Raw genomic sequence first — 27,566 nt, 5'->3', positions numbered from 1 at the left:
AAAACCTTTTGACAATCGATACAAGGAGGATTATTGGAATATTACATGTAAAATGATCAGATTGTAAACATTAATCATAAATCATAATTATAGCAGTAATTTATCAAATCTTTAGTAAATGATATATATATATATATATATATATATATATATAGATATATATATATAAAATAAAAACTGCACAGTTCTCATTGGTGCCCACTTTCCATACAGACACCTTTTTGAAGTCATTCTGAATTTCTGAACCTATCTATATAGGTCTGCCATTATCTGCCATTCATTTCCTCTTGAGCACTAAGCATTTTAAGGCCTAGTACTCATAGGAATAACAGCTGTTGATTTTGCATATGACAAACTAGTTTCATTTATTTTAGGTGTGATTATTTTTAATGGATTAGAAATTGGATCAAAAGTAAAACAATTGACTTGTGTCCTTCTGCCCTGTTGCATAATTTACCAACATAAATGGTCATCCTTGAAGATAAAAGTAAAATGTTTGTAATTGTCTTTCAAGGATGCCTTTTTTACATTTTTACCTGGTACTGTCCCTGGTATTCATGTACACTTACCTAAAATGCAACGCTCTAGTTAAAGTTTACTTTTCACAAGATAATTATTTAAGCCTGCATTGCTTACTTCTTCTTTTGACAGTTATCTGCTTGTCATGCTCTTGCTATGGCTTCAGTGTTTTTTTGACCCAGAGTAAATAATAAAATGAGGACATTTTCATTTATATATAGTGTCCATGTTCTGGGTTTGTGACAGACAGGCATAAAGCATTTTCAGGAAGAGGCAATGACAACTCCTATATTTCTCCCATAATAAGTTCTTTAATCATTTTGGAACATTATTTCCCTGCAGGAAGTAGTAACAATCAAAATAATCTTAAAACACTCTGCTATCATTTCAGCTTGAGGCCCACATCTAAATACTGCTTAGTATGTCAGTTGGATTTCCAGTCAAGACTAAAATATTGATCTCTGGGTAATGGTGGCATTATTAAAAAAACCTAAAGCATAACCTAACAATATATTTATCTATACAATTACAGTACTTTCTTTATAGAAAATTCAAAGTGCTGAGGGCCTTTTGGTTGCTTTAAACAGGTTTTTGCCTTCTCATAAAAAATAAAATAAAAATAAAACACCTTTTCCAGTTGAGTGCAGTCTACTGAGGAGCATCAGCACTGTAATGAAGTCAAGTAGAACAAAGCACCATCCACTGACCTCGAGCACTTGTCAAAGCATTATCTACTTAGTGGATTTTACAATGGAAAAGCAAACAGACCAGTGTGGCATCACTGCAATAACACATGACATCTTTTATGATGTACTGTTGTATTTAAGAGAAGATTTTATATTTTAAACCACTAGAAAGAGATGTGACAATTTCTAGATGATACAGTGGAGAGTACAGTATATAATGCTATACACTGTACTTTTTTTGAAGGAACATTTTATCAGATCTTTCTACAGCTAAAATATGCATACATTTTTTATGGTGTTCATATTTAATAATATTTTGTACATGAAAATTATAAGTACCTGATTTCTTTAGGCAGAGTAATATATGTCATTGTGATTGAGGATTCTACTGTACTTACAGTGTCTATATTAACCATATGCCTTTTCTTTTTCTTCAATAAAACATAGATTTCCAAATTCCCCAGTAAAACGTGAATATGAACACTAAAATGACTAAGATGTAAAGAAATGAACACAATTCTGTTGCTCTATTCCTTTTCTATGAAGAGTTTAAATTAAATATCCCACCTGAGAAGATTGCCGCAGTAAAATAAAATACTATTTCAGGATGCCTCTGAAGAATCTTCAGATACAATAAAGCTTTTTTCTTGTATAAAGAACATTACTTGATGTCCCTGCAAGCAGTCCCTAAGCAAAGAAATAATGTGTATAATTGGATTTCCTACCCTGGGGCATTGGGGTTGGCAGTCAGGGCTCTTTTCATTCTTACAGGTACAACTGTATTCTGAGAGCCTTTTGTAGGTACACCACTCTATCTTAGTATGCATACAAATTCCAGTGGATGCAATCATTTCAAGTCACATAATGGCTTTCAGTCATGTTTTTGAGTTTAAAATATCACAATATGCTTGCAGCTAATCCACGGGGTTCTTGTCTATAAACTGATTAAATCAGTCACAGAGCCACACCATTACCATAGTTTATCGTGCAAATTTCCTGTTTCCAAAATAACTGTTAGTGCAGGTTGGTGTAGGTTTATACAGCTAAACCTACATGCTTTAATATTCTCAAGAACTTTGGAATGTAGACATAACTAGTAATGCAGGTAGCCTTTGACTAGCTTGTAGGCCTAAACCACATTCCTGGCTAATACTTATAATGGCTCATAGGAATGAGGTGCTGCTTCCCAGGGAAGATTATACGTAATTTACACAAAGTAGAAGGTGCTTTTGAGCCAAAATAAGTATGTTTATTGGCTGTAGTCACAGCACGGCTTGGCAGTACAGTACTGGGAATGGGCAGAGCATTACATTTTAAACCTAGGTAGTAATATAGTTTTTAGAATCATTCTCATTTGAAAATTAGCACATAAAATACTATTTGGATATGAAATAATTTACATACTGTTATTGATGATCTATGATTTTTGTGTTATGAAACAATGCTTTCCCACAATATTCTATCCACATTTTTATAATACCTAGATATCTGGGATTGTAAGAAAATGGGTAATATAAGGCCTACAGTGAACAAGGTATGACAGTCATGGGAAAGTTATAAGAAGCGTGTAAATAATAATAAAAATGCCATTACGGTTTGCCAATATGTACCGATGGCTTTCCAAAAATGCTATTTGTTTGGCTGTTTGCTAATCCACTAGTTTCAATACTGAATAATTATCATGTAACAGATGTGGTGCCAGTAAAGAACAGCGTGAAGTCACAGCATGCAAGCTACATAATTCTTTCAGTTAAGGAATTAAAAAGTATTAAACCCATAGCATGAGTTTAACAGTCAGGTGTCTAGCATTTTCAGAAGGGGTTCTGTAATGGGAGGCCACATTTATTTCATGACGGTTACAAAAAGCAGAAGACCTCACTATTTCACCAATCATACAGAAGACATTTCCACCAAACCAAAGGAAAAAAAAGGACATTTTGACTCCACCAACCAAAAAAAGTAAAGCCACCCAATCAATTACACAGAAGACATTATCTACCAGCCACACAAAATAACCCCCCTCAAAAAAAAGTAGAGGTTTAGAGGCAATACAGAGGGGGAAAGCAGAAGACCGGTGTGACCCAGAGGGGGGACACAAAATGGTTCTGATCAAATGAGGGTAATTTTTGTTTGTAGGACTTGTTTATATATGATTCTGTAAACAATATAAAATTTTTATACACAATTGTGTGTTTTCTCATTCTCTAAAGACCGCCTCAGAATTTACAGGAATAATTATTAATATTGAATTATATTTGAATTGAATTGAATTCATAATTTATTGTAAATTATCCTCAATAATAATCCTAATCTTACAAAAGGATATATTCCTTGAAAAAAGGAATAATACTAATGCTAACCATTAGCTTCTCCATTGACTCCAGCCTTTTCTCTTGCACAATATTCAGCATTTAGGTGTACTGGATGCCTTCATTGCCCTGCTACCCACTATGGCTCTCCTTTTGGCTTCTATGTCCCTAGTTTTTTGTAGTTTCTAAGGAATGATGGTGTCTTTTATTTTGTTGTATATATTTATTTTAAAAATGTAAATAGTACCTGTAGTTTCATTAAAACAGAACCACGTATCTATTTGTGCACATATGCTAGTTTGTTAATTAACTTTATTTCTTGAACAATATATTAATTTTAAAGTTTACTATTTTTACAATTGAAAGTTCTGGGATTATAAATTAAGAACAAAATACTGAAGCAATGAACTATTTCTATTTTTTTATTTTGTAGAAAAGCATTTTTGTATAGATTTTGTGCAAACTGAACATTGTTAATTAACACTCACAAGTTGGCAGCATTTCAGGGTCAAGGTCTGATTTCAGTTTTGACAAATTAAATGTAGCATGTGTAATTCTGTTGGAGCCAGTGATCTTTGTCCTCTATGCCTTTGACATCCTTGCATCAGATCACAGCCGTTGCACTGGAAATGCAGAAGCCAAATAAAACGATTTTGTGGTGGTATTTTGCTATTTAACAGTAATTCTGGAATCGAAAAATAAAGGGTTACAGAAGAGGTGAAATATTTACTGAACCTGGAGTGCTAAAGGACTAGCTTCAGAATCAATTCCCACCTAATGTAGAAATTATTTTAAAAGCTTAAAAAGTTATTGTACTATAACTGAAGAGTACAGCTTTTGTTGAACTTCTGCTTCCAATGTTAGCGTGCCTGGTGTTGTGTCTCTGCTACCCCAGGATACCCTGGCCATTTATAAAACGTAGCCTATAAGGATAGTGCCACCATGGGTTTTGTGAATGGTCAATTAAAGGCATGGGCAGGGACACAACAAAAGTGCAAATATGGGCTTAAAAACTCACCAAGGAAATTTAAAAATCTTGAACGTACTACATTTACTTAAGGAGCAGAATAAGTATTTCATGCCATTTAATAATTCTTATTTATTGTGATTAAAATAGTATTTTTATTATTTTATGTTTTTGGAGATTGGAGAATAATTAGAACGTGTGTGTGTGTGTGTGTGTGTAGACATAAAATAACAAAACTCGTACAATTTTTAGATATTGATATTGAAAGCCGATTTCATACATTACATTACAGTTGCCAGCATGTAAGACAATATATTCAACTTTCAGATAATTAAACCATATGTTTATTTTTGTAACCAATGCTAGGAAAGTAATCTGTCTCTGCTGGAAGTTTAAAGGATATGTTTGATGTCAGCTTCATTTGACAGCACATTGGCAGATCTACCCACTCATTCTATTAGGACTTGACAAGCTTCCAGGGTTAATTGAGATGTATACATTTCGTCTGTGGTCCTTGAGGTCACCCTGTCTAGATCCAAAGACTCGCAGATCATATGTGACAATTGACAGTTTAGTCTACTTGCAGTCTGCCAATTTTTTTTGAGTTACAAACTTATTGCCTTTGTATACAACTGATCTTCCTTTTGTTAACTTGGTATTGTTGATTCTAGATTCCAACCAGTAAAAGCAAGTAGCTTTTACTTTCCACCTGCTGACCATGTTATCAAGCCCAATATACAATATGACTATTTTGTTTTTTGAATAGTAGGATTAAGTCCAGTGAAAGAGTTTTTATACCTTTTTGTTTGCTGTAATAATGACTGTATAGCAAGAAATCCATTAGGGGTTTTTAAAGGGTGTGGCACCCGCTACCACACACTAAACAGATATCTGGCAATACATGTTCTCACTGGCCACTTTATTAGGTACACCTTGCTAGTCCTGGGTTGAAAACTCTTTTTTTTTTCAAAAGAACTGCGGTAATTCTTGGTGCCATAAATTCAACTGGGGTCTGAAAACATTTCACAGGAATTTTGGCCCACATGGATTGGATTTGGATTGAAGTGATAGCATTAAATGGTGGCTGCAGATTTATTGCTTCTCATCCATGATGTGATTTTCTTGTTCTACTATATCCCAAAACTTATTGGAACAAGATCTGGTAACTGTGGAGGCCGGTAGAGTACAGTGAACTCAACTTATCATGTTCAAGAAACCAGCTTTGTGACATGGCACATTAGCCCTCTGGAAGTAGCCACAAGATGGGTACACTGACATCATAAAGGGATGAGCATGGTCAACAACAGTAGTAAAGTAGGCTGTAGCATTTAAATGCTCAGATGATAGAGGCCCAACTTATGCCAAGATCAAACCCCACTGCATCAAACTGGCTGGCAAAATTGTGGTCTGCCCTGGCTGGACTGATAATTAGGTTTCCTGCTGGGTTCAGCTCATGAGAAGAATATATATTTTGTCCAAACGAGGCACAATTTTACACCAAGGCATAGAGTTGTTGAAATCTTTGCACAAAGACCTTTGTACCCTTTGTAGTCTCTTCTCCCATTTTGGTTAGAATTAGTTTTGTAATGCAGCTGCCCATCATCATATTCTACCTGTTATGTGATTTATAGCTATTAACTGATAAAAAAAACTACTGATTCCTAACTATCACAAACTAATAATTTATGCATAGTGCCAATTTCTGTAGCTCTAAAATATTATACATTGCTTGACTGCATAGGTGTTGTGAGTGGCTGTCGACAGTGTATTTAGGGACAAGGAAAACACTGCTGAAAACAATTCAAATAGGTCAGTGGTGGATATATGCCTTTCAAGTCTCCAGTGATGTATAGAATGGCTTGCAAACCAGGAAATACCTGAAAGCACTCAGTCACAGGTAGTTAGTGTGGGTAGTGTTCTCCTGATAATGATGATGATAAGGGAACTAACAAATATTAAATATTAACTTTTACTCTGGTCCTATCAGGTACATGCCAGTGTAAGTACTGTACTAGCTATAGAGAAAAAAATTAGGCTGGTATTTTTTAAAACCAGTTTTACATAGAACCCCATGGTTTCTCCAGAGGTTTATAGGGGTGCCTTGAACTGTGGTTAACCCCCTCCCCCATCTGTTATCCAAACAAAATATCAAGCTCGGTCTCCATTTTCCAAGTCACCGCTTACTTTGTAATGTTCAGTAAGTTGGAAATTTTAAAAGGAAGAGTAAGGCCTTTTCATAGTGCTTGCACCTATTTGGCAGATCCAGAAACACAGGTACACAACTCTGTTGATGATGCAGGCAAATAAACCTCTGCCAATGTTCCGCCAATGCTGAAAGAACAGTTGTCAACAGATTGACCAGACGGTCTATAAATTATGTTTATAAACTGCTGCAATCCCAGGTGGCTTTGCTTCTGTTCTGTAAAATATTCAGTTAGGTACCTCATTCAGAAGAGCTACAGTACATGCAAAAACTTTATACATAGATATAACTCAATGACCCCCATCTGGTTCTTCACATGAATATTGCAAATGGTATTCATTGTAGGTTAAACATTATTGTTTATAATATAAATTCTGCCAGAAATAGCACTGATGTTTTGTATGTAAGTGTAGATATTAAATGCACACTGTGGAAAATGGGTGTCAAACTCTAAAGGTTTGGTTCAGACTAGAGGCTTCAGCATCACCATTTTTAAGCATTCGCTGGTAGTTTTTCTAAGTGGTTTCAATACAAAAAAAATGATAAAAAATGAATCATTCTCCTACCCTGTTTCCCCGATGATAAGACACTGTCTTATTTTTTTTTGAAGGCCAAAATATGCTCTAGGGCTTATTTTCAGGGGGATGCCTTATTTACCCATGAAGAAGACTACAGTACACAGTTATTGTTCATTATTTTTCATTTTTACCTAAAAAGGGGGGGCTGTCTTATTTGATGGCCCTGCCTTATCATCGGGGAAACACGGTAGGTTTTTTAGCTACTTTCAAAAGACTGCCGCCTATTGCCAGTTCTGGGTGATAGTAGGCGTCCTGGGACAGTAAACGCTACAGTAACATGCTGATAGTCTCAACCCAGCCTGAAGCATTTTGCTTTGAGCTTAGCAGTTGCAATGTTCCTTACCATAATCTAGTTTTATTGGTCAAGGATTGTTCCAGGAAATGCAACAAGAGTAGCAGGAGGTCATCCATTCATCATGTCATTTTACTTTAGTGCCTTTTTTTTAAAGTAAATATATATATATATATAACCTTGATAAAAGGTATTCAGATCTTCAAAACCTGTTGGCCTTGATACCTAACTATTCCAGTGTCTGTAATATTTACCCCATCTTTCTTGCCTGGTCTTGCCTACTCATACATCCTAAATTTCATTGTTGTATTCTTTTTAGGTGTACTTTAAAATATTACCCATACTTCTTAAACAAATTTTAGAAGTATTCTTTACATACTCACCTTCCAGGAACAATGCGAGGTTTTACAGTTCGTTGATATGTTTGGTGTGTGTTCCTTTGTGGTTTTATTGTCACCTATAAGCTCACATCTTTCATAAAAGATGAATTTGCTGTGATAATGTGTTGGTGCACTGCTTGATCAGTGATCTCTAAGACTGCTATATATTTTTTTTTATTTACTGCCAGATTTCATCAATCCAACGCATCCATATGGTAGATTAAAGTCCATGAGTCTTGACAGTTAGATCTAACATTTGATTTTGAAGAGATATGGTTCTATAAACTGGAACACCATAATCTTAAGGTGTTTAGATAACTGGAACACCATACCTATTATATTTTGTTCACAATGTTAAAGGTGTCTGTATATTGGATTCCCAAGGAATTGTTTTGCAGGACTTTTTATACATTGATGATCCTTTAGTTATGCAGTTGATATGATCATCATGGTATTTGTTCTTAATGTAACACAAATCAATATTTTAAAGAACATCTTTTTACAAGATAAAGAAGTACAGAAATGCATTTCATATGTTTTAATTACTGGTAAATGGCTTTTCAATTGTGAATTTTCATACAGGTGTGTGTATTTCATTTAAATGTTATGAATTAACACATTGACTGATCAGCCTGGTGCCATAGGATATTCATAAGTAATATCTTCAACCACTAAATACCACAAATGATGCCACCAAATGTGTGCATAGTATGATTTGATTACATGTCCATATGTCCTGATCATTGTTTGTTTTTTTTTACAGGTCACAATTAGATTTTGCCCATACAAAGAAAAGAGGAATTAGTGGAGATCAAGCCATGAAATCTAACCTAAAACAATGGAAACAACTCATGCTATTTGGAATCTGTGCTTGGGGTTTACTGTTCCTAGTAATATTCATTTACTTCACAGATAGTAACTCTGTGGAACCAGTGCCAAGTTCATTCTCTTACATAGAAGCAAAGAAACTCCAACCTATTCAAGGAAAGCAGAGGGCTATCATGGGAGCACTACAAGATGCCTCACTATCCTATGCCATTGATGACAATAATCTAATCGACGAAGAAGTTTTAAACTTTAAACCAGGCCCAGGTAGCATTAAAACTATAGCTGATGTGGAAAACTATTTTGCAAGTGAGGATGAGTTTATCATGTCAAAGAAAAAAGGTTTCATCCATAGGGATTCCAATCAGGCTCAATCATTTCGTTCAGTGTCTGGAACAAGAAATCAAAATGTACACTCTAGGCATAGAAAAGTCAGGAGGAATATTCGTCGCAAAAAACAACATATATTTGAAGAATACGATGATTGGAATGGATTTTCTTCAACCATGTCTAAATCTTTTCTTCAGAAGCTGTGGAAAGGTAATGTGTCATCAAAGATGCTAACCCCTCGTCTCCAGAAAGCAAGGAGAGAGTATCTCAGAGCTAACAAGCTGGGTGTTAGCTTCTCAGGAAAACAAAACTCCAGGAAGCTGAGTTCTCAGGAACTTTTGTGCATCCTGAAAAAGCGAGCTCATGTGCGAACGTTGGATGGTAAAGAGGCTCCATTCTCAAGCTTGGGATGGGAAAAGTATTTTCCTCAGGTACCCTTGAGTAAACTGTATCCACAAGGCTTCTCTACTTGCGCAGTGGTATCCTCTGCTGGAGCAATACTGAACTCTTCCCTGGGAGCTGAAATCGGTGAGTTCCACTTTACTTGTGTAACCCATCAGTGATTGGCTATTGTTGTCTAGTAACACCTTCAACTGTGTTAAAATGTAGGGGGGTCATGCAAACAGAGTGCTCTAGCCCACCATCTCTCAACAAGCCTTACTGCTTAATACTGTGGTTGATGGTGGTAGTGACCTAATAGTAATAAACTGTTACAGAACAATCTAACAGAGAGCCTACAGGATACTGCAAATACAAAGGAATAGAGAAAACGCAAATCCTTCTTGTGTAAGGCTCTTGGTAGAGAAATGGCAGGACCTGAATCAATATGAGGAAATCAGAGAAGAATTGTATTTCAAACTATTATACTAATATAAATATAGGTTGTGAAAATTAACACATTACATATAGTAAAAAAATACCAATTATGTTAAACTTTAGTAAATTGACTCTTGTCATTGTTCTTCCTATGCTGTTGGCCAGGAACTGTGAGTCATCATGGTCCCTTCTGTCTTTTTTCAGAGTTGACATTTTCCATATATTACCCTTTTCTGTTACAAATTTTATCTTTGCAAACCAGAAAAAACATCAAGGAAAATCTTTACAGAGTGGAATGATGGACTGGAAGCAGTCAAGATTTTATAAACATTAGTAAGCTGTCTAAAGTGAACTCCAGTGAAAAAAAGAGAACGTCTCCCTAAACACTAACAGAGACACTACTGAAAAATTAAGAGACATCATATTAAAGTCTTAACTTAAGGTTGGTTGGGAAAAGTGGGGTAAACTGTTCTAGGCATGACAACATATAAAGGACTTTAGAAACTGTATTACATAGATGTAAACTGTGCCTAGAAGAAATGTTTAGTCCTACATTTTATCTGCACTTTCATTTTTAGAGCTTTGTGCAGGATTGATTTTGCTTCAAAGAACAATGAATCTTGAGTGTTATTTGTTGATCACATTAATATTAATATAACATTGCTGGCACCATTAATGTGTAATATTGTATTTGTTGTCTGGCTGCTTACACAGGTCTAGAAGTTATGTGCCGATCAATTAATATCCTGTGTAAATATGTGCAATAACTGAGACTCTTCTGCGGCCAAGACTCTTTAATTGCCTATCCAGTTTATACTGCTCAATATAATGGCACTCTGAAGGGCAGAATAAACTGTAAATATGAAATAAGATAGTATTTAATGTTTTGCTCCACAGAGGATATGAAAACCTTGTAAAAGTAAATATCAATTCCTTGACCCATTTAGTGCTTTTGAGAAGCTAACGAGATGGAGGAGTTATATGTGAAATTGCTTACACAGCTGCAGCAAGTCCCTCTCATGAAATTAGTTTGTGCAAAAATAGCTGCAGGGTCTACTCTCCAGGGGAATCCTTTTCAATGTATATTATATGTCAGAAACAATCTTGGACTGTGTGTTCTATGGGTTTTTAACCTTACTTTGTTTTGACTGGTATTGGGATTGTTTGTCACTAGGTAGATGAAGGAAAAAAAATATTTACACAAAAATATACAAAATTAAAAGCACCACATAAGTTGCCATTTTCATACCCAACATATTATTCAGAAGCAGATAAGATGTGTTGCCCCCCCCTTGGGAATTCACATTTCAAAGTGTTTCAATCTGGAATTAAAATATATTTAGCCAACAGTGTTTTTTACAATTTACACATAAAAACTGTTTTATTTCCATTAGTATTTGCTCCTTTTTATGTAAAACCACTAAGGAATTGCCTTTAATAGGTCAGATTAGTTGGCTGGAGTCCACTTTTAGGTAATCAAAATGTTATATGATCTCAAATTTAAAACACCTAGTTCTGGAAAGTCCCAGAGTGTGAGTAAGAACATATCTAAACAGCTTGGTATAGATCTAGGTGCTATCCAAACAAAATATATAACGTTTTGGAGAATAATTAATTAAGGATCAGCTATGAAACTTTAAATGACCCCTACAGTATCACAAATTCCATTTATAAATAATTGTTATCATAAGAGGAAGATAAGAGACACCATTTTGCTAACTTTCAGTTAATTCTCAGTCATTGATGCCAAACAAATGTTTAGAATAGAAAAGTCACAGAAAACTCTTTGTCTACTGTGAGTCAACAGATATTGACTTCTCTTTGAAGTTTCCTAAAAGGCATAGCAAATATGGAAGTAGGTTCTCTGGTCTAATGAGACCAACATTTACCTTTTTAACCTGATGAAGAATAATTCCATTGGTTGACTAGATAACTGTCCAGGATTTAGGTCAAGAAGGGTTGAGGAAAGTACAGTACAGTTGTAGAGTAAACCTAAGACCTGAGAGGGCTTCTCTATTCACCCCAACTTGTTTTTATAAATGTGAGCATTTGCTCACAAAGCCAGTGAAAATGCTTCTTTTTTAAACGATAATTGCTATATCCAATTGAAAATGTAAAAATGGTGCTGCTTATCCTTCTTATCAGTTCATGTCCGCACATTGTTAGTGATTGTGTCCATGGACAGTAGGACAAACAGTTGTTCTATTGAGAGGAGAGGGTTACTGAGAGGAGCCATGCAGCACCCAATTGGAAAACAATAGTAGTTGTACCAGATCACTAAGCGATTTTCAGGCAATGAAAATCTATTTTCTGTACATAGTTTTAGATGTGAACATGCAAATATCACAGGTCAACAAAAAAGTAGTTTTGATAATCATCAGAAACCACAGCAAACTTTTCTAAATCAGTTTTTAAAGCAGATTTCAGTTTTTCCCCAACACGTACAGACCCTGAGTTATGAGTACTAATGTAGTTAACATTGTACGTGCATGTATTTTGTACTAAACATAAGCACCATTGAAGTGAATGGTAATACATCTTTAGTGTTAGGTAAAATAAGGCACACTGTGGTAGAGATCTACTGAACAGTGTCAGTCAGGTACCATTGTTTCTTCAGAAATGCTTATAATATGATTTTCTTGTGTACTCTTTGTCTGGATTGTCCCAGTACAGCATTCAGCACAGTTATATTATGTATAGAACCAGGATTTTTTCTTTTTAAATGCAGGCAAAACAACTATTTTTAAAACTTTTCATGGTTGAAATCAATTTAAATAAAATTAACTCACCTAAACCATGACATCAGACATAAGAATTACAGCGTGTTTTAATGTTCTTTCCTTGAATAATAGCGAAACCGTAAAACAGTTTGCAAACACTCTAAATTACATGGACACACTAAAATTATGTGTACTTTGGCTACTCCTTAGGGGAAAAGTGCAGTACCTGGGATTCTCTATGACCTTGGCTTCATCTTTCAATTGAACACACAGAGGTTATTAGCTTTCCACATCTCTCTCTTAGTATATCGTTCTACTCCTACATTTGCATAAGGGAAACCCCATCACTGAACCAAACAGGCGCTCCTGACCTATTTTCCCTCCTCTTTTCCTTCCCTCTCTAAAATAAAAGCTGAAGAAGAGGCAGAAGAGAAGCAGGACTGTGTTTGGGATAGAACATGTCTTCTTATAGAGATCATCCAATGGGGATATAGTTACATCACTTTCCATAGATGATAGTACAATTTATTTATTGACCGTAGTGCTATGGAATAGATATGGAAGATGGCTTATGGCTAAAATAAACCATGGATAATATAACACAAAGGTATAGTGTGGTGGTATTCGAATAAAAGATGCAGAAATACATTTTTGTCAAAATAACAAAAGTTAAATCTTAACAGCTTGACAGTTTTCCTGCAAACTTTAAATACAGAGTTGTATGAGAACTGCAGAATGCATTTGCATGTGTGAATGTGTTTACTAATTTTGCTTGTGAAACATAACTTAGTCCTACTTTAGCATTATCTATTAATATTCACTTGTTTTTCTTTTGTTTTTATTTACTGTGATACAAAATGTATAAATTAGAGAAGAGTTAAGATTTGTAAGAAGCGCAGATGCTTTTTTCTGGATGCAAACTGCAGTCTGACAGGTGTAGGCAGTTAATCTCCAAAGTAGACTAAGCTTTTTCTTCAGTTAATTCATTTTACTGTAACACACAGTGAACGGCAGGTTTCATTAACCCACCATGAGCAATTCTCGGAGTTAAATGAAAACATCAAGCGAATATATTGAGTGCTAATATATTGTGATTATGGAGTCATTTATAATACTTGATGCTGAACTAGATCTCTTAACCTACATTTCTGGATATATATTTCGGTACTTACATTGAGTGATACCTGAATGTGTGTTTAGAAAATAATCTGCCTTCAGAAGGGTACTGTTCAATGTCCAACATTCTCAGAACACGGAGACACTAACAGTATCTTTAAGAAGCCAAAGGGTTGACAAGAAATATATTGGGACCTCATACAGCACATAATGGACCTGATTTAATAAAGCTTTTCAAGACTGGATACACTTTTGTCAGTGAACCTGGGTAATATAAAAAACCTGGAATGAATCTGGTCCAGGATTGAAAACATTTTCTAGGTTCACTGATGAAAGTGTATCCTTGGAGTGCTTTCATAAATCAGACCCATTGAAAGAAGAATAGAAACACTTGTAATATCTGTTTATTATAGTTTTTATTGAATTTTGGGTTACAATAAACAATAATCAGGAAAACAAAATGCAACAAATGCAAATGGCTAAAACAATAAAACAATTCTCACACTTGTGTGTATATATATATATATATATATATATATACAGTATATATTGTAAAGTCTGGGGATTAGCTCAGACCACACGCAGCCAGCACGCTTCCCACCAAAAGGGTGTAACAGACACAAGATTTTTTTGGGATAAGTAAAGAAAACAACTTCTTTTCAGCAACCCAGGGGGGATATAAACAAAACAGAAAATGGTTTACTTCAGCCTAGTTGGGTAATTGTCCATAGTCCATCACAACGTCCCCACAATAAGGATGAGTCCAAGACAAATATCTCATGAGGGTCCAATCCCTAGTCTGGGGTTCCCACAGTCTATAAATCAAACAAACTCAAATCAGCATCAATGGCTTCCCATGTAACAGCAACACCACTTCTTAGCTTGATTCCCCACCAAGCTTGTTTGCAGGCCACTTCCTGCAATTCTACTCCTCTCTCCTTCTTGCTCACCTGAGACTTTGGCCCTGATTTTTTAAAGTTCTACAAGGCTGGAGAGAATACACTTTCATCAGTGAAGCTGGGTAATCTAGAAACCTGGAATGGACTTCCTAAAAGTCATTAGCTATTTGTTACCAAATCTTTTCAATCCTGGACTAGATTCATGCCAGGTTTGCTGGATCACCCAGCTTCACTGATGAAAGTGTATTCCCTCCAGCCTTGGAGAACTTTAAAAAATCAGGGCCTTTGTGGGATTCCCCCTTCCAGGGCAGGTGCAACTGGTGTGTGACTCTCTTCCCAATACACCAGTTTAAAGAAGGGACCAGCGTCTGTATATAGGGGAAATGTACCTTCCGTCCAAGATCCCCCTCCCCCCTGCAATCCTGTACAATATATGTATATATATATATATATATATATATATATATATACACTGTAGTTCTGTTTGCAGCTATGTATGTTGGATTTGAAGGACATGGAGAAACTCAGCTATGAGAAAAGATGAGCTGAACCAAATTTTTTCTCCATTGATAGAGGGGGGCATGTGATCACAAGTAAGTGTTTTCTTGCTGGATCAGTGAATTGTTTTATGGAAAAAGCAAATAAATGGGATGCATTTCAAAATTCTCAAATCATAACTGGGTATTACATTTTATGAGTAATGACACCGGACATTGTTGATCACAGGAGTATACAATTGCCTTGGGGAATCAGGAAGGATCCCCCCCACCCCCCACCCACGTTTAATCATGTTGGACCATGCTTTACAGGGTTTTTTTCTTCCTTTGAATCTACAGTGGTTATAGGATTCAGAACAGAATATGAAGGTTTTAAAATATCTGCATAATATATTTCCTTTTTTTCTAAAAGTGGAACTTGATGTGTGTCTCTTTTAAGCATTACACAGTTCCTTTAAATAGGACTGGTAATCTTTAGGACACAATGAAAATAATGTGAATGTGAACTAATGTCAAACCTCATGTATGTCAATGTTTCAGGTTTTCAAGTGTGTGCCAAAATATATTTTAGCCAGTAAAAGGTATTACATAGCTTTTATGATACTATCCAAGGCTAGCATTGATAAAACACATTTTAGCTAGAAATCCCACATCCTAATAGTTAATTAACATTTGCTGTGGATGTCTTACTAGTATGAAATGAGACAGCATTGCAACAATTTAGCTTAATAACCAGTGGCTGGGAAACTGATTACCTTTATTTTATTTTTTTGGATGTGCTAAGCTTTGATAGCCTTTTTATTTATTTCTTGCTCTGAGCAAACCTCATTCTTCCATGCCTTGTCTGTGTGAGTTAGTGTTAAATAATTCTAGTCTGCTACATTTTACCCAAACTTATGTTCTACAAAATAAAATGCTTGGAAATCTAGGTATGCAAGTTAGGAAAATAACCTGCAAGAAGTGGCTGCTTTGTAATCTGATTGCAAGTGACACCTCTCAGATCATTTTGTATGAGAACAAAGCTGTGGAATAAATTTGTAGCAAGGAATAGGAATTAGTTAAAAATGTGGAGGTTTTTGAAAAGTAACATTAGTCTTAAAATATAATTCTGGTCAGACTAGAAATTCAGATTTTTCAAGTGGTTACAAACCAACCTTCAAAACAAACACACAATGATCTATGTAGCTGCAGCGATGTGGAGCGATGTGTCCTCAAATTTTAGTTAGATATCTATGCATGCTTGTTCAGCTTTCCCAAACCAGCAGCAACTTTCCAGCTTTCAAGCTCACTCAGCCCTAATATAAACTCAGAGCAAGGCTTTAAGTCCTGCTAGGATACCTGGGAAATTCCTGGCACCATATGCTGAGCTGCACATGCACTTTTTTAAAATAAGGCAGCAATCATGCAGGAAAGTATTCTTTATTGCAGAAATATTTTTTATTTTTTTTTTATTTAATTATTATTTACAAAACTTGAGTTCTGCTTTAAGGTGAACCTGTGCCCAGGTCATATACACTAAAGTTTTAACATGTTCCAAGCAAGCAGAATGGATGCATTATTAAGCATATAGAAAAATAATATTGTACACATTAGATTGTGAGCCCCTTTGAGGGACAGCTAGTGATATGACCATGAACTTTGGAAAGCGCTGCCTAATATGTCGGCACTATATAAATACTGTGTAATAATATTATTTAACCAGAAGATGTATCCAAGCATTTATTTAGCTCATGTTCACATCTATGTGGTGCAACACTGCACCCTTTACTGTGCACTGTACTCCTCATACAAATAATGCATGTTGGTGCGCTGGAGTGTCATTCATTCTGAATGCCCCCCAAACCACTGCTATCTGACCCACTGTGACTGAGATGTAAATATCCCATTCATAGAAATGGCCCGGTCATTTTCAAAGACAACAAACAAGTGATAGCTAAGCTATACTATTTTTTGATAATGTGTAAATAAGTTTTTATAGTCTGGGCACAGGTTCACTTTAAAGAGCTTCTGTGTTCCTGCTATGGTTAACTGCAACATTTTGCCACAGGCTCCACCGTGGTCCCAACCACTCCCATTCACCTAAATAGGAGTGGTTGGGAGCTATTTTGTGCATGTGTTTGCATGCAGTCACAGTGGATTTCCTGACCAATTGATCGTTCTAGAAAGTTCTAAGTTGCTCTTCCCTATTTGGCGGAAGAACCGCAGCTGTGTGAAAATGTGTAGCTGGTGTGGTTTGCTTCTCCTTGGTGCGTTGGTGTGTCCCTGGGCAGATAGCAAACTGCTATGTAATTTATGGAATATTATGGGGTCTATTGATAAAGCAGTGAATCTGGCATTCTCTGTTGGAGAATCTTTCAGGTCCATGTGTTTCAATGGCATTTATTGACTCTCCACCAGAGGAATGTTTCAGTGGATGTCAGATTCACAGCTTTATCACTAGGCCTCCATGTGTACATTACGTTGTCTGCTGCAACACATTCATGTCTTAATAACACAGACTCTATATTACCAATTTGCATAGGTACATGTCAGCAATATATACATCTACCTCGTTTCACAGTGACAGAAAACATGCAGTGTATATTATAATCTCTATTTCTTTTGTATTTATAAAATAATTCTATTAGTATATCTACAAGCAGGTATTACTAAACTGGCAGATTACAACAGCGTACATATAGTTAGATAGTATGAGTTGCTTTGGGCAGCATGAAGAAGAACAAATCTGTGGTGCACAGAAACCAAAAAATGTTTTTTGAAGGCAGTTGATGTAAATGAAAGGTTATTATTCTATAAAACAAAAGAAGTGTAAAAAGGGAACTAACTGCTAACAAATATAGCAGCGTTGATATTTTTCCCATATTGTCTTTTTCATTTTTACAATGCACTGTTATTTTGGGGTAACAACTGTTTTGCTTTGCTCCATTTGATATAAAAAGAACCCCTAGTGACTAATGGGTTGCCATAAAACACATTCTACATTTTGAATGTTCTGGTGTTCAGAACAAGTGTTCATGTATTTCATCATCCCGGCTGGAGATGAATTTGTTCAGACTTAATATGCAGTACATGTTTGCAGATTTGCTTATTACTTACACTATGTTATGCCGTTCTATGTTTAGATGCCCATGATGCAGTGTTGCGCTTTAATTCGGCACCAACACACAATTATGAAAAAGATGTTGGAAATAAAACCACCATGCGCATTATAAATTCTCAGGTAAGACACTAATCCATGTATCCCATCAGATTACTTTTAATGTATGTTTAATTGGTATTTAAAATGGGAGGAGTAACATACAAAAATAAAGACGTTTATTATTTTTGATGTGGTAAAAACCTGTTACATGTGTGTGTGCATTTATTATTTATTGGAAAGTTCATTTTCATGTTAGAAAAATCATACATCCTACTTCACCAAAATGTTAACAAGTCAGAGAACATGTTTGGAAATATTTCATTCGTTGAACATAATACTAAAAATAAAGTAAATTACTTTTCATGTTAAAAAGAAATAATTTGTTGCAACTGTGGGTTTCTTACTTATTAAGAGATATTACTTTTGATCTGAAACAGTGCGGTGAATGTAAATTGTATCTAGTAATTGAAAGGATTAAAATGTAATTTAAAAATGCAAATATGTACCAGCTGCAAAAATAATGATTTTTTTTCCCCCGTATTACTTTGTTATAGTTCGTTTCTTAATATTGACCTCTGACAGTAATTGCATAGACATTATTCTTGTATTGGTTTATTAGTGAGTTCTGTTTTTTTTCAAATCTTTTTATTGGGATGTTTCAAAATTAAGATAACACAAAAACAATAATAAACGAAATACAATGTCAGTCGTATTACAGAAATGACAAAAAAAATTATAACCCACAATGGGAACAAACAAAACATAAAATATAGAATAGCATATAGGCTCAGAACTCAAACCTATAGAATATATAAACCTGCCATATATCTGTGATTGTTCAACTGTACTTAATTCACGAAAATTGAAAAAAGTTGTGATTTCGGCACATTCTGCATCTAACCTGTCTCTAATAAAGACGCCTCTCCAGGTAACCATTTTAGAAGGTTGAAGGTGGATACGAATGAATCCATGCAGCAAGTATAACTCTACTTGCCGCCAGTAAGCAAATATTCATCCATTACTTTAGACCTGGGCATGAGAACACTTCTAGGAGTTGGGATTTCAGTAGCCAAAAAGTGATGTGTTACCCCCCCCCCCCCAACACACACACACACACACACACACACACACACTCACACACTATAAAAAACAGCAAATGTTTCAAAAAACCTACATATTTTTTTTTTAAATTCTTTTCATTGCACACACAAGGTAAATAATTAGCAAAATTGCATTTTAAAAGCACAGAAATGTCCTAGTTTTCAGGATGGATGGTTTTACAAGATCTTTTTATGCAAATACCAATTTAAAAGGTTCATATAAGAAATATTAGTATGTATCATCCTAAAACTACAGTGACACCCAGTGGTGTGCCTATGTAAGTGAAATACTTCACCTTTATGTGCACATGTATTGACAGATACATTTTTCCTCAGTTGATAACATTGGGTTGGATTTGATTCTAAAAATGTAAGTTATCAACTGGTATTTTTTTTCTTTAAAATGCCAAAGCAGATCTAAATATATATCCAGGTAATCAGGCTTTTGCAATACTATGCAAATTCACTTGTGCTATATGCAGAATATGGCAGACTTACCTTCCAAAGTGACCTTTCCAGTCTATTTTTGCTGCTTGTTGCAATTTATTTGAAAATTATATTAAGATTATTGTCACTTTTCATAAGTGGTAATAAAGTACTAAACTGCTACAGTACCATTATTCTATTTTTACAAATCTATTCGCCAGGGAACAGAGCTTGTTCTCACTTGGTGTTATATATGTAGTAAGCCAGTTTTTGTATGTAAATTCTCCTACTTTTTGATAAACATGCCCCACAGTCTCTATAAATCATCAGGTTTTTTGAGAATAGGTTTTAGCACTGGTAATTTTGCAGCAATAAATTGGCTCATATTATAACTTAGGACTTAGTTTAAAGAATGTATTATCAAATAGTACAGTTATCTTGTTTCCTTCCCCCACATGTTCATACGTACCAACATCCCGTTGTGTCTGTGCAGTAATGCCTTATAGACTTCTATGGGACTGATAGATGGGCTTTGTTTAAAAATACTATTATTTATATCATTAGAGTAGTGTGTGGTGGATATCTCTATATTTTGATTGTGCCTAACTCTCGTTTATATAAAGGTAATTAAATAAAAGACAGAGAAAGATAGAGTTTTTGGCACAAATATAGAAAATATAATTTGTAGTACAAGTTTACATACAAAATTATGAAAGATGTTATGATGTTTCATAATTTTGTATGTAAACTTGTACTACAAATTATATTTTCTATATTTGTGCCCAAAACTCTATCTTTCTCTGTCTTTTATTTAATTACCTAAAAATACCATTAACCTTTCTAGTGTATATACTGTGTTTAAAACTATGGTTATTTGTAACTATGATAGGAAAGGTTAAGGTATGAGTTAAGGATTACGTTTGGTGTGGGGATTATGTTTAGAGATCAAGGGTACGTAAAAGTGTAAGTTCAAAAACAATTCACTTTTATTCTGTTTCGAAAACTTTGGAAGCATTTTGTTATATCTGTTTGATAAGTGTACAAGATACTTTACATACTGTATCTTCTAATTCTTATCTTAAACTACACAATATTTACCCATTATGTTATTTTGACTTGAGAGTTAGCTAGCAAAAGACAACTAGGCAGGGATAACACCATTCAGTCCACAGAAATGTGTTCATTGTCCACTATTTTCAGTTCCAGTGCACATGGGTTACATCACATCACAACACGCAGTTAGGACATAGTACCATGAATTCTGGTGTACTGCATCGCCAAAAGCCTCTTTATTTTTATTTGGGCAGTTCGGTGTATCACCAGCCTATTCCAACTTAACGCAATGCACAATAATGAGTTATATAAATGCTCCAATAATGCTCATTCCTTAACCCAATGCACCATGATGCTGTTGTCTGAATGGTCTATTTCTGGTGTCCATTCATCCCACTAAAACTAGGAGATTAGAAAACAAGGACACAGGAAGATCATCTTTTTTCCCCTGAATACATCAGTTTCACAAGTTATTATTTCTAGCAAATCTTTCAAGCAACATATACATCAAAAATGTAAAGCCTAACAGAAAAAAAATCTTACGTTTTAATAAAATCCTCAATAAACTTGATCATGGCAAAATGTTTAGGATCTAGAATTCCAAAATTGCAGTTAGCTTTTATTCTGAAAACACCTAAATATGTGTAAAATAATAATTGTTTTTATTACTTTATGATGAGGAGAGTACAGAATAGATACAAAGTGTGGCTAAAATTTCAATAATGACATTTCTACACAATCTGTTATCAATCAAGTTAACATTCAGAAGTCAAAAACAAACACACCAAAATATTATTAGTTTTAGTTCCTGAGCCTACAAGACATCTAGGATTTTAACTGTTGGATGTACTCAAAGTCATCTTTAAAAATGTAGAAGTGAAAAAGTCAAAAAGTTACTTTTTTGGAAGTAAGCATAAAAATGACAACTACCATTTTTCTTTTAGGAAAGGTTTACTTTTTTTAGATAAACAATGTGTCAAAACACTACACAGGCATGGTCATTTCCACAGGGACATACTTTGCAAAAACTCATATGACATATTATATCCATAACACAGTGGCTGAATAATGTTACATACATACACAGATATTTTATTCACATTACATACTGAGAAATGTAGTTTTTCTACCAATCTTGGAATGTGACAGCTGATACACATTGCAGACAGCCCTGAAAACTTTATACATTTAATACCAGGATGGGGATGGGCAGTTTAGCAGCTGCATGTAGTCCTGGCGGCTCACTACTTCCTGATGGGAGGAACAATCATTCTTCAGTGACCAGTGCTTAGTTGCATGGCAGAGTTTACACACATCCAGCCTTATTTTTCAGGCCAGGGTTACTTTTCACCCAGTAGTGACAGGTAACTTTATTATTCTATTTCCAAAACAATATTCTTTTTTGCGAATTTGTCAGAGGTTTTATGACAACAGGTGTGATGCCCATACAACCTCGCATCTGAGAGTTTTAAAAGTCTAGGAAATGAACCTTGAATTAAATCTGTTTTGGTTGGTGTTATACTCTAAGACGTTTCCATAAAAAGTATGTTGTACACTTGTCCTGTTATGATACTGGCTTTGTTTTTATTGTATATATATATTTATTTTATTGTATATATATTTTTGCGTTCTCCACAGTGAGTACAAATATGTGATATAGATAGATGTTGCCTAAGCTCCTTAACATAAATTTGAAATAATTATAATTTCTGTGCAGGGATAAATCTCAAGTATAAAAGCAGTTTCAATTATATTAAACTACATTTAGCATATTAAATATGTTTTTTGGATAAATATGAAACATCTAGTTTAAAAGCTAAATTCTGAAAGTAAGCAATTGAGCAGCAAAAATAAATTTATGTTAAGTTGCTTTAAAGACAATAAACATTATAAGAATAAAGGTACCCAAAGATATGAGCAGATAATCATCTAGATTGGATGAGGAGATTTATGTCTGTTGGTGCCAATATTGGTTTTTCTGCTGGACATATTTATGGGTACATTGCAACTTGCTGTGTTGGATATTTTCAGCAGATTGCTGTAAACTTCACCCAGATTTAATCCAAGTTCTCCCCTTTAGGCATATAGACATGTGAATTACATCTATCAATAATTCTGAGGCAGGTCCGAATTGTAATACAACGCTACCTTTCCCTCTTCCCCACACCCCAAATGTTGCTCATTCTTGCTCTTTTCTTCTCCCCTACACTAACCTTAGGATCCCTTATATATTTGTCTAATATTACCTCTATAAAGGCAAAGAGTACATATACCAGGTACTCTCAGACAAGGGCATTATCGCTTTCATTTTGAGTAATATGTTTAATAACTACACATTTAGGCCTTAAAAACAACTTTTGGTGACTAGCAATAATTCATATTTTTAAAACCTACAATATCTTGGGTATTACCTTTATGGGTATAATAGATCTTTAGGTAACAACACTTATCTTTATTCCCATGGGGTATATACTATGGACAATATCAATGCTTTAGAACTTGCACTCACTGTATATTTCAAATATACTTTAAACAAGTTCAGTAAATGAAATACTGCTTGTATTATAATAGATAATACATAACTTGGGTTTCTAACACTGCTTTTGTCTGGGAGATGTTGTTTCTCAGATCAGTAAAGTAAAATGGTTTAAGCTTGCTCATTCTTTATATCTGCAGATCCTTACAAACCCAAGTCATCACTTTACAGACAGTTCATTGTATAAAGATGTCACTTTGGTTGCATGGGATCCTTCTCCTTATTATGCCGATCTTCATATGGTAAGACCCCTTTTCAACAAATATCTTCCAAATATATTTTTTTGGATAAACTTTTAAATTATTTTGCTATAGTGAATCTGCCTACATTCATAAAAAATATCCACTGAATGAAAGGTGTTCAATTTTTTTTATATCCAGTCATGGTAGCAGTTCATGTGCAATATTGTGTTTGGCATTTTAGGCCTGCTGTGTAAACCTAGTGTTGTTAAAGAGGTACTTTAGCCTGGATGAAAAATGTCACATAGCTTTTGTTATTATGACCTGATTGCCCACCAAATTCAGTATGTTTCTTCCATTAGGTGCAAAAAATACATGTGTAGATGGGTTTTTACTTATATTTCACATAAATTAAATCTTGTATAATATCATTATGTAACTATCATAAGTAACTAGTTTTTATAGTAGAGCACACTTGTGCATCACTTTTTTGAATCTTTTTTGTTTTATAAATTCCATTTAAGATTTGAAAAGGTTAGTATGTCTTTATGTCATTGGTTTTGGCCTGGCAACCTCTGCAGACTGGCAGCCATATTTGTAAGTTGTGTCATTAATGTGCTGATGTACAGGAATCCTAATACAATGTACATCAGAAATGTAATTTGGAAGGGCAGCATCTAACAAATGCATGCTGAAGTCACTCTCTGTGTTCATGATATAGTAGCAGATGCTGGAGCAAATGTATACTGAGCAAAGCTAGAATTGGCATGCAGGCTGCAGCATGTGCCCACTGTAAGCCTTATGCAGTAAGGCAGTTAAAAAAAATGGGCAATAACCAATCATACAAAACAGCTGGCTTCCTGCATTAGGTTCCCGTATTTTGTAAATCTCCAACACTTTTAAAATTAAAATCAAATAATTATTAATAATATTTATTAAAAATTTTATTTAAATTAAACTGATGCATGCTGGAACCTATGACATAAATAGTTTCACTGGTAATACAGAGTAGCACATATCAAAACAGAAGGTATCTGAAAAAATTTCAAGACATTTCCTTATAATAAATGTGCAATATTTTGGGTGAACTGACTTTTTACTGGTCTGCCCAGTATTTATGTTTCAATAGCTTACCCATTTCTCTGTATTTTTTACATAGTGGTACCATAAACCAGACTACAATTTTTTCCCACCCTATGAACAACATCGGAAAAAAAACCCAGAGCAGCCATTTTATATTCTTCACCCTAAGTTCACGTGGGAACTGTGGAAAATCATCCAAGAGAACAGCGAGGAGAAGATACAACCTAACCCCCCATCATCAGGTTTTATTGGTAGGTGTATTTAGCATACTGATTCGTTACAACACATACTTTAGTGACGACACAATGCTGCCTTTGGCAGAAGTAGAATGCTTAATGACTGCTATTGATTGACAAATAATTATCCCACACAAAATTAAATCTTGCTACCACAAGTGAGTGGTGGAATATTTTATAAGTGGGAAAAGTCAGTTAAGTGTTGGTATCAATTAACTTTCTGCAAGGTTACAGAGCCCTAGGGTGTATTAGGAATGTAAGGAGTTCCACAGGACAAAGGAATATTGATTAGTATTAACACAAAAAAACCTAACTAGTCATGAATCATAATTACGGGTAGAAAAGCAGAGAACAAATAGAAAATATGATTTTTTTAAAGATTCTTTTTTTTTACACAGATAGAAGGTGTTCTAATAACACAGAATGATGACATATATTTCTATTGAACATTTTGAATTGTTGACTACGTACACACTCTCAATTATTGTCGTTGGAAACTTGTCTTTCATGATCGTTTCCAGCGACAAATGACTGAAAGATGAATGATTGAGCTCTGTACATACAGCGCCGTTCTATTCTATGGAGAGTGGCGAACGAGCGAGCAGCAACCTGCTGCGCTCTCCTCCCTTCACTTCCATTGAGGTCATTCATCTTCTGTTGTTCATGGATCTGCCAGGGAGTATTCATGAATGACGTTGTATGACCTCTGTACACACACGTTAGATTTTTGGCCAGGACGAACCCGACAGCTCATATCGGCCTAGAATCATCTGACCTGTGTAAGTAGCTTAAGGAGTTTTTTTTACATAAAAGGGTACTTTAAATTCTGGCTAGGAATAATTGGCTGATTTCAGAACGGCCAAGTCAGTCACCTGATCTGAACCCAATTGAGCATGCATTTCACTTGTTGAAGAAAACCTTGGACTGAAAGGCCCACAAACAAGCAGCAACTGAAAGCCGCTGCAGTAATGGCCTGGCAGAGCATTTAAAAGGAGGAAACCCAGCATCTGGTGATATCCATGAGTTCAAGACTACGGGCTCTCATTGCCAGCAAAGTGTTTTCATCCAAGTATTAGAAATGAACATTTTATTTACAGCTTTTTAATTTGTCCCATTACTTTTGAGCCCCCGAAATGAAGTGATTGTGTAAAAATAAAAAAAGGCTTTAGCTCCTCACATCTTTATGCAATCTTTTTGTTCAACCCACTAAAATAAAGCTGAAAATCTGCAGCTCAACTGCATCTGAGTTGTTTCATTTAAAATTAATTGTGGTAATGTACAGAACCAAAATTAGAAAAAAGTCTCTGCCCAAATTGTGGGCCATCATTAATAGGTTTACCATTTAAAATTCTTTTTTACCTGTGCCAATTCCTGAAAGCATTAATGCTTAACTAAACCCAGGGACTAAACCCAGGGAAATGTATATATTGCAGCTTTGTTTGTCCTTAGATGTGGTAGCTGCATTGGTTTTCTTATTTATGAATAAGTCCATTTTATATCAATTACAGACAATACCTTTGATCTTGCCAGAAATTCAGTATCAATGCCATTCACTGTGAGCTGCTTTACACTACATCACTTACATCTCCCCATCTACCATGGAAGAGAGATAAACTTCTGGGTGGCAACCATGGCTTCCTCCAAAAATACATAGCAGGTGTAAGCCTAGCCACTTAGGACCAGGAAATGTGATAATTGTAGGATTAGAAAGCTATAAATAACTCTCACAGATTAACTCAGCTTCATACCACATATTAATATACATCAGTTAGAAAAAATAAAGTAAAGCACTACAACAGTCATTTCAATTCTAAGATTGTGTGTATCAGGACATAATATAAAATGGGCTTTGACAGGTGTTAGAATTAGATAAATACAATATCAGAAGAAGAACACACAACATACTACACCATGCCAATAAGGCAGTTTTTGCTGTACATAAATCTGGGAGGGGTTATAAGGTAATTTGCAAACAATCTGAAGTCCATAATTCTACAGTATTAAATATTTTTTGCAAGTGGAAAATATTCAAGAAAATTTTGCCAATAGTGGACTTCAGAGCGAAGGCCAGGCAATGCTCACAGAAATTGCAAAACAAACTCTTGAGAACTCCAGACTCCAAAGACCTCACTATTATGTTAAATATTAAAGTTCATTAGGTATAATTAGGACTGGAAAAGTATGGCATGTTTGGAAGGGTTTCCATGAGAAATCCCCTTCTCTCTAAAAGGAGAATGGCAGCATGGCTTAAGATTTCATAATTGCATCTGAAAAAAAAACAAAAGACTTCCAGAACAATGTCCTTTAGACAGATGAGGGCAGAGTGGACATATGTGGCCAAAATGTACAGCCCCGTGTTTAGTGAAACCCAAACACAGCATCTCAGCCCAAACAACTTTTATACACAGTGGGTGATGATTTGGCCCTTGTTTGTAGCCAGGGGACCTAGGCACCTTGCAGCACCTTAACCTCCCTGGCGGTATGATTATTTTAGTATTTCGCACACCCACATTCACACACCAGGGATGCAAAGCCAGGGGACACAGATGCCGGATATCGCCAAAGGGGAACGCTGGTGCCGGCTGGGGATTGCCAAGAGGACACAGATGCCGGGACGCCATTGCTGGAGGACACTGCCGGCTCATGGGGCCCAGAAAAGCCCTCAATTCCATCCTAA

The 27,566-nt window shown here is 35.2% G+C and overlaps 1 protein-coding gene across 1 annotated transcript in view; it reads left to right on the top strand.

Annotated features, from left to right (window-relative positions):
- The window catches only part of ST6GAL2 (ST6 beta-galactoside alpha-2,6-sialyltransferase 2), a 66,059-nt gene extending 38,493 nt beyond the window's left edge, over positions 1-27,566 (top strand). Inside the window, exons 2-7 of the mRNA XM_072403277.1 lie at positions 8,698-9,617; positions 18,260-18,357; positions 23,532-23,633; positions 24,730-24,904; positions 26,398-26,444; positions 27,384-27,566. Coding sequence (XP_072259378.1) covers positions 8,753-9,617; positions 18,260-18,357; positions 23,532-23,633; positions 24,730-24,904; positions 26,398-26,444; positions 27,384-27,566 — 1,470 coding nt within the window. The 5' untranslated portion in view covers positions 8,698-8,752. The remainder of the gene's footprint in view (positions 1-8,697; positions 9,618-18,259; positions 18,358-23,531; positions 23,634-24,729; positions 24,905-26,397; positions 26,445-27,383) is intronic.

This window comes from Pyxicephalus adspersus, chromosome 1 (genome assembly GCF_032062135.1).
Source record: "Pyxicephalus adspersus chromosome 1, UCB_Pads_2.0, whole genome shotgun sequence".
Classification (NCBI taxonomy): domain Eukaryota; kingdom Metazoa; phylum Chordata; class Amphibia; order Anura; family Pyxicephalidae; genus Pyxicephalus; species Pyxicephalus adspersus.
The sequence above is the reverse complement of the archived record's forward strand: the minus strand, read 5'-3'. Positions and strand labels throughout refer to the sequence as shown.